This window comes from Callionymus lyra, chromosome 18 (assembly GCF_982586985.1).
Source record: "Callionymus lyra chromosome 18, fCalLyr1.hap1.1, whole genome shotgun sequence".
Taxonomy (NCBI): Eukaryota; Metazoa; Chordata; class Actinopteri; order Syngnathiformes; family Callionymidae; genus Callionymus; species Callionymus lyra.
Window position 1 is genome coordinate 3,682,576 of NC_141835.1, and position 8,478 is coordinate 3,691,053.

At 38.3% G+C, this 8,478-nt stretch overlaps 1 protein-coding gene across 1 annotated transcript; it reads left to right on the forward strand.

Moving 5' to 3' along the window:
* The first annotated feature begins 259 nt into the window (after nucleotides 1-259).
* On the forward strand, nucleotides 260-7,815 carry plek2 (pleckstrin 2). Its single transcript, XM_087779767.1, has 9 exons — nucleotides 260-397; nucleotides 471-635; nucleotides 1,509-1,696; nucleotides 1,791-1,882; nucleotides 4,776-4,963; nucleotides 5,858-5,959; nucleotides 6,026-6,109; nucleotides 6,179-6,257; nucleotides 7,124-7,815. The coding sequence occupies exons 1-9, from the start codon at nucleotides 344-346 to the stop codon at nucleotides 7,249-7,251; spliced, it is 1,080 nt and encodes a 359-aa protein (XP_087635893.1). The 5' UTR covers nucleotides 260-343; the 3' UTR covers nucleotides 7,252-7,815.
* Nucleotides 7,816-8,478: the final 663 nt, after the last annotated feature.

Here is an 8,478-nt window from a genome sequence, read left to right on the forward strand (position 1 = left end):
TTTCTGAGCAAAGTTCCTTTTCTAAATGACCAAAGATATGGAATCATGTTGAAAATTAAACAAGTCATTAGAAACACTTTATCCTTTTGTGTTTTTAATCCAATAAAACTGAACGTCTTTCAATGAATCGCCTGCTTTGTTACAGTGAAACAGCGCCCCCTGCGGCGCTGACTGGGAAGTGAAAGGGCGAGTTGAGCAATAATGAGTGAGTGTTCCGGGTGAGAGAGTGAGAGAGTGAAGGTGTGAGAGGGTGAGAGAAAGAAGGTGTGAGAGGGTGAGAGAAAGAAGGTGTGAGCAGATAAAAGAAAGAAACAAGTCTTTGTGGAGATCACTGGCAGGAGACATGGACTCAGACCAGAGCAGTCGAGCACTGAAGGAAGGATTCCTGGTCAAGCGTGTAAGTGTGACAGAGAAAGTTGTGTTGTTGTGTTGTTGTGTTGATGTGTTGTTGTGTTGACATGTGTCCTCAGGGTCACCTGGTCCACAACTGGAAGGCCCGCTGGTTCGTGCTGCTGCAGGAGACACTGGTTTACTTCAAGATCGAAGGAGGAAGAAGAGACTCTTGTCAACGAGGGAAGATCCTCCTGCAGGACTGTGAGCTCACCTGTCCCTTCCTGGAGTACGAGAGTCGACCGGTGAGCTGGGTGTTTGCTGTGGGTCTTTTTAGTTTTGTGTTTTTAATTGTCCCATGACATGTTCTTGTGTGTTTGTTTCCTTGTTGTGGGTTTTGTTCTTGTTGCGTGACTAAGTTCTGTTTTGTGTTTTATTATTCATTTTCATTGTATGATTTTTGTGTTGCTTTTGCGTGACTTGTTTTTGTGTTTGTCTTGTTTTAGTTTGACTATTGTTATTGTGTGTTTTTAATTGTTGCATGACTTGTTTTTGTGTTTGTCTTGTTTTAGTTTAACTATTGTTATTGTGTGTTTTTAATTGTTGCATGATTTGTTGTTTTTTGTGTGTGTCTTGTTTGTGACTTAATTATGTTGTGCGTTTTATTATGAATTTCTATTGTATGGTTCTTTTTGTTGTGTGTCTTGTGTTTGTTTTTGGTGTTTTTTATATTAATTGTTTTATGACATTTTATTGTTTGTTTTGTTATTAATTTTCATAGTGTGTTATTTTGTTTTTGTTTCTTTTTGTGTTGATTGTTTTGAAAGTTTTCTTTTTTTTATGTTATGTTTGTTTTTGTTGTGTGTGGTTTGTAAGTGTTTTGTGTTTTGTTTGTTTTATCAGAGTTTGTGTGTATTGTTCACTGTTGTGTATGTCTTTTGTTAGTTTTTGTTGTGTGTTTGTTTTTGTTGGTTTGCCCAGCTTGAATATATTCCGCTTAAAAAATAATACCATGACTTTGTGTGTGTGTGTGTGTGTGTGCATGTGCGTGTGTGTGTGTGCGCGTGCGTGTGTGTGTGTTATGTTTCATTGTGGTTCTTTTTATTGTTACTTAAATCAATGTCATTGTCATATCTATTTGTCATCATTATTGTCCCGGTTGTGCGGTTGTTGTGTAGCTGGTGCTGAAGGTCAGAACCCAGAACGGCGTGGATCACTTCCTGGAGGCGTGTTCTCGCGAGGAGCGCGACGACTGGGCCGCCGCCATCAGAGGCGCCGTCGAGCAGCTGCGCTCCTGCCAGGATGACGAGTCGATGACACAACACAAAGTCTCCGTCGGAGCCAAGTTACACAACATCGATCTGACGTGAGTCGACTTGTGCGTCTGACGACACAACGACTTACTCGGAACTATGTGTTGCATTTAGTGTGTGTTGTTTGAACTTGTTGATGATTGACAGGAAAGTCTTGGACTCCATGTACGACGTTCACAGTGGAATCAACACCAGCCACCATGTGGAGAACGGGTGTAACTACAGCAACTGTTTCTCAGGTCAGTGTGTCGTGTTGTGTTGACGTGTGTCGTGTTGTGTTAACGTGTGTCATGTTGTGTTAACGTGTGTCATGATGTGTTGACGTGTGTCATGTTGTGTTAACGTGTGTCATGTTGTGTTGACGTGTGTCGTGATGTGTTGACGTGTGTCATGATGTGTTGACGTGTGTCATGTTGTGTTGACGTGTGTCATGTTGTGTTAACGTGTGTGATGTTGTGTTGACGTGTGTCATGTTGTGTTAACGTGTGCCGTGATGTGTTGACGTGTGTCATGTTGTGTTAACGTGTGTCGTATTGTGTTGACCTGTGTCATGTTGTGTTAACGTGTGTCGTGATGTGTTGACGTGTGTCATGTTGTGTTAACGTGTGTCGTATTGTGTTGACCTGTGTCATGTTGTGTTAATGTGTGTGATGTTGTGTTGACCTGTGTCATGTTGTGTTAACGTGTGCCATGATGTGTTGACGTGTGTCATGTTGTGTTAACGTGTGTCGTATTGTGTTGACCTGTGTCATGTTGTGTTAACGTGTGTCGTGATGTGTTGACGTGTGTCATGTTGTGTTAACGTGTGTCGTATTGTGTTGACCTGTGTCATGTTGTGTTAACGTGTGTCGTGATGTGTTGACGTGTGTCATGTTGTGTTAACGTGTGTCGTATTGTGTTGACCTGTGTCATGTTGTGTTAATGTGTGTGATGTTGTGTTGACCTGTGTCATGTTGTGTTAACGTGTGCCATGATGTGTTGACGTGTGTCATGTTGTGTTAACGTGTGTCGTATTGTGTTGACCTGTGTCATGTTGTGTTAACGTGTGATGTGATGTGATGACGTGTGTCATGTTGTGTTAACGTGTGTCGTATTGTGTTGACCTGTGTCATGTTGTGTTAACGTGTGTCGTGATGTGTTGACGTGTGTCATGTTGTGTTAACGTGTGTCGTATTGTGTTGACCTGTGTCATGTTGTGTTAACGTGTGTCGTGATGTGTTGACGTGTGTCATGTTGTGTTAACGTGTGTCGTATTGTGTTGACCTGTGTCATGTTGTGTTAACGTGTGTCGTGATGTGTTGACGTGTGTCATGTTGTGTTAACGTGTGTCGTATTGTGTTGACCTGTGTCATGTTGTGTTAACGTGTGTCGTGATGTGTTGACGTGTGTCATGTTGTGTTAACGTGTGTCGTATTGTGTTGACCTGTGTCATGTTGTGTTAACGTGTGTCGCGATGTGTTGACGTGTGTCATGTTGTGTTAACGTGTGTCGTATTGTGTTGACCTGTGTCATGTTGTGTTAACGTGTGTCGTGATGTGTTGACGTGTCTCATGTTGTGTTAACGTGTGTCGTATTGTGTTGACATGTGTCATGTTGTGTTAACGTGTGTCCTGATGTGTTGACGTGTGTCATGTTGTGTTAACGTGTGCCGTGATGTGTTGACGTGTGTCATGTTGTGTTAACGTGTGTCGTATTGTGTTGACCTGTGTCTTGTTGTGTTAACGTGTGTCGTGATGTGTTGATGTGTGTCATGTTGTGTTAACGTGTGTCGTATTGTGTTGACCTGTGTCATGTTGTGTTAACGTGTGTCGTGATGTGTTAACGTGTGTCGTGATGTGTTGACGTGTCTCATGTTGTGTTAACGTGTGTCGTATTGTGTTGACCTGTGTCATGTTGTGTTAACGTGTGTCCTGATGTGTTGACGTGTGTCATGTTGTGTTAACATGTGCCGTGATGTGTTGACGTGTGTCATGTTGTGTGAACGTGTGTCGTATTGTGTTGACCTGTGTCATGTTGTGTTAACGTGTGTCGTGATGTGTTGACGTGTGTCATGTTGTGTTAACGTGTGTCGTATTGTGTTGACCTGTGTCATGTTGTGTTAACGTGTGTCGTGATGTGTTGACGTGTGTCATGTTGTGTTAACGTGTGTCGTATTGTGTTGACGTGTGTCATGTTGTGTTAACGTGTGTCGTGATGTGTTGACGTGTGTCATGTTGTGTTAACGTGTGTCGTATTGTGTTGACCTGTGTCATGTTGTGTTAACGTGTGTCGTGATGTGTTGACGTGTGTCATGTTGTGTTAACGTGTGTCGTGATGTGTTGACGTGTGTCATGTTGTGTTAACGTGTGTCGTATTGTGTTGACGTGTGTCGTGTCGTGTTAACGTGTGTTATGTTGTGTTGACATGTGTCGTGTTAATGTGTGTCGTGATGTGTTGACATGTGTTAACGTGTGTCGTGATGTGTTGACGTGTGTCATGTTGTGTTAGCGTGTGTCGTGATGTGTTGACGTGAGTCATGTCGTGTGTCGTGTTAACGTGTGTCGTGATGTGTTGACATGTGTTAACGTGTGTCGTGTTGTGTTGACATGTGTCAAGTTGTGTTGATGTGTGTCAAGTTGGTGTGTGTCATGTTGTGTTGTTTTGTGTCATGTTGTGTTGTTTTGTGTCATGTTGTCATGTCTGTTGCTGACATGTTGTCGAGTGTTAACTACTTGTTACATGTTGTCAAGTGTGTTGTGTTGTTGTGTGTTAACTACTTGTTACACGTTTTTAAGTGTGTTGTGTTGTTGTGTGTTAACTACTTGTTATACGTTGTCAAGTGTGTTGTGTTGTCATGTGTTAAACACTTGTTACAAGTTGTCATGTGTTGTCGAGTGTTAACTACTTGTTACACGTTTTTAAGTGTGTTGTGTTGTTGTGTGTTAACTACTTGTTATACGTTGTCAAGTGTGTTGTGTTGTCATGTGTTAAACACTTGTTACAAGTTGTCATGTGTTGTTGTGTGTTAACTACTTGTTACACGTTGTCAAGTGTGTTGTGTTGTCGAGTGTTAACTACTTGTTACACGTTGTTAAGTGTGTTGTGTTGTCGAGTGTTAACTACTTGTAACAAGTGTGTTGTGTTGTGCGTCAGGCTCTGCAGTTGTGGATTGGCTGGTCTTCTCTCTCGTGGCTCACGATCGGGTCGAGGCTCTGACTTTGGCTTCAGCTCTTCTGGAGGAAAGTTTGATCCGAACCGTTGGACTTCGAAGCCTGGAAGCTCTTCGTACTGCAGGCCTGAGCGAGCAGGTCATGGACGAGTCCACGGCTCTGTACGCTTTTGTGAGTCTGACTTGAGTTGTGTTGCTTTTGTCTTTTCACCTCATCCTCGTCTCTCGTCTTTTCTCTGATGTTTGTCATTGTTGTGTTTTATGATATGATGTCTTTTTGTGTTGTTTTTTTATTGTGTTTTTCCAGTTTGTTTCTTTTGTGTTTTTTACGGTGTGATGCCTTTTGTTTTGAGTTTGTTTGTTTTTTCTTTAATGTTTTTTATGGTGTTTTTCTATCATTCTTTTTGTTATGTGTTTGTTTTTCTTGTTTTAGTTATGTGTGTTTGTTGTGCGTCTTGCTTTGGCATTTTGTTAGTTTTTTCTTTTATGTATTTTATGGTGTTTTTTCCATCATTTCTTTTGTTCTGTGTTTGTATGTTTTTACTTTGTGTGATTGTTTTGTCCTGTTTTTACAGTCGAACCTTTTTCTGTGTGTTTGTTTTTGTTGTGTGTCTCTTTTGTTAGTTCCTGTTGTCATGTTTTTGGTATGTTCTTGTTATCGTGTGTATCTGACTTGTGACATTTTGTTGTGTTGACAACTTGTGTCATGTTTGCTGTTGTGTGTCTTGTTTTGCTTCTTTTTTGTTTTTTCTTCTCATGCCTTTTTTTGTGTATTTGTTAGTTTTTACTTTCTTTTATTGATTTGTCCTGCTTTCCGCTGTCACAACTGTTGTGTTTGTTTTTGTTGTGTGTCTGTTTTGTTGTCTTTTACTGCGTAAAATCTTTTGTTGTGTCTTTATTGGTTCTTTCATGTATTTGTTTTTGTGTTTGTTTTTCTTTTCCTTGAGCTTCATTTTCCTTCATTTTCTCGCTGCTTCTTGTCTATTGAGGATCAATAAAGTTCTATCTCTTCCTGAAGAACTCGCTCATGTTCTTGTCCTTCTTCTCATCCTCTGTTCCTCCGCAGAGCGACAGCCTGAAGAAGCGAGGGATGGTGACGGCGGAGGCGTCTCTGTCCTTGTTGGAGTTGAGTGGAGATGTTGTGAAAAGAGGTTTTTTGATGAAACAGGTAGAATCTCGTCCTCCGTCCGTCTCCCTCTTCTTGTCCCTGACCTTGACCTTGACCTCCGTCCAGGGTCACCGCAGGAAGAACTGGAAGGTGCGACTGTTCGTCCTGCGCTCAGAGCCCGCCTTCCTTCACTACTACGACCCCACCAAGGTGAGCCTCACCATGATGACATCACTTCCTGTCCTGTGTCTCGGTCCGACTCACTTCCTGTCTGAGCAGGAAGACGTGGATCCGGTCGGAGGCTTCGCCCTGCGAGGATGTCTGGTGTCGGCGCTCGAGGACAACGGCGTTCCTGCAGGTGAGTCACGGGTTGAGGGTTGGATTCCCTCAGAAGGATCTTTGTTTCCAGTGACAGGTAATAAATATAGTCGTAGTTTAAAGTAATAAAAGTTATATTACGTGACTTTTTAAATGGAAGCAAACATAGTATTTTATTGTACTTTTCTGAGCTCATTGATCAAAGATCACGTTTGAATATGATGTAAAACCTAAAGACTTAAGAATTAAACTAATCATTATTAAAACAGATGAAACATTTTATATAATCTTTGTATTGAAGTAAATCATTTTTTTATCATTAAATTCTTTATTAATAATCAAATGGAATTATTTATATATTCAAAGGTTGTTTTATTTGTTTTAATAGGAAAATTACTTTTTAATGTTCAAATTTGAAACATTTTTATTGAAATATTGTTTTTTAAGACTTTTTTTCTAATAATCAAATTCACTCATTTGTATTTTGAAAAGTTGAATTTGTTTTTGTTATAATTGAAGTTAAAAAAAAGTAAAATCTTCAAATGAATGAATAGAGTTTGATATTTTAATTCTGATCATTAAAAATGTTTATTTTTCTAAATTAAATCAGATTTTAATTCATTATAAAATGTTTCAATTATTTTAAACAAAACTGATTCAACCTTTTGAAAATAAAAATTGAATTTCTCATAATATTTAAATGTTTAATACGACAACATTTTAATTAAAAAACAAACATTTTAAAAGTTAAATTCGATCAATATTCTGTCACTGATATACTTCGATATCTTTGATTGATGGACAGTTTAACTCGCGCTGGCCGTGTAAATATAGCAGGTCGGCCACATGTGGCCCCCGGGCCCGTACTGGACATCAGTCTCTGCATCACAACCTTTGTGTTTTCAGGAGTTAAAGGCAACGTTCAAGGAAACTTGTTCAAGATCATCACTCAGACCAACACTCACTACTTCATCCAGGCGCCGACGCTGCAGCTCCAGATGGACTGGATCGACGCCATCAAGGGGCAGGCGTGAGAAACGACTTTATAAAGAGTCCTTACGGAAGAAAACGTATTTATAAAGAGTCCTTACGGAAGAAATGTCTTTTATAAAGAGTTCTTACGGAAGAAAACGTATTTATAAAGAGTTCTTATGTAAGAAATGTCTTTTATAAAGAGTTCTTGCGTAAGAAAACGTATTTATAAAGAGTTCTTACGTTAGAAAATGACTTTTATAAAGAGTTCTTACGGAAGAAAACGTATTTATAAAGAGTTCTTTCGTAAGAAATGTCTTTTATAAAGGGTTCTTTCATAAGAAACGTCTTTTATCAAGAGTTCTTACGTAAGAAAATGACTTTTATAAAGAGTTCTTTCATAAGAAACGTCTTTTATCAAGAGTTCTTACGTAAGAAAATGACTTTTATAAAGAGTTCTTTCATAAGAAAACATATTTATAAAGAGTTCTTACGTAAGAAAATGACTTTTATAAAGAGTTCTTACATAAGAAAACGTATTTATAAAGAGTTCTTGCGCAAGAAATGTCTTTTATAAAGAGTTCTTACGTAAGAAAACGACTTTAATTAAGAGTTCTTACGTAAGAAAACGACTTTAATAAAGAGTTCTTACGTAAGAAAACATATTTATAAAGAGTTCTTACGCAAGAAATATCTTTAATAAAGAGTTCTTACGTCAGAAAACGACTTTTATAAAGAGTTCTTACGTAAGAAAATGACTTTTATAAAGAGTTCTTTCATAAGAAAACATATTTATAAAGAGTTCTTACGTAAGAAAATGACTTTTATAAAGAGTTCTTACATAAGAAAACGTATTTATAAAGAGTTCTTGCGCAAGAAATGTCTTTTATAAAGAGTTCTTACGTAAGAAAACGACTTTAATTAAGAGTTCTTACGTAAGAAAACATATTTATAAAGAGTTCTTACGCAAGAAATATCTTTAATAAAGAGTTCTTACGTCAGAAAACGACTTTTATAAAGAGTTCTTACGTAAGAAAATGACTTTTATAAAGAGTTCTTACGAAAACATCTATTATAAAGAGTTATGTGTAAGAAACGTATTTTATAAAGAGTTCTTACATAAGAAAACGACTTTTATAAAGAGTTCTTACGTAAGAAAACATATTTATAAAGAGTTCTTACGTAAGAAAACGACTTTAATAAAGAGTTCTTACGTAAGAAAATGATTTTTAAGAGATTCTATGTTTTGTGTGAAAATGTCTAAAATGTATCAAACTTTTTTAAGATGA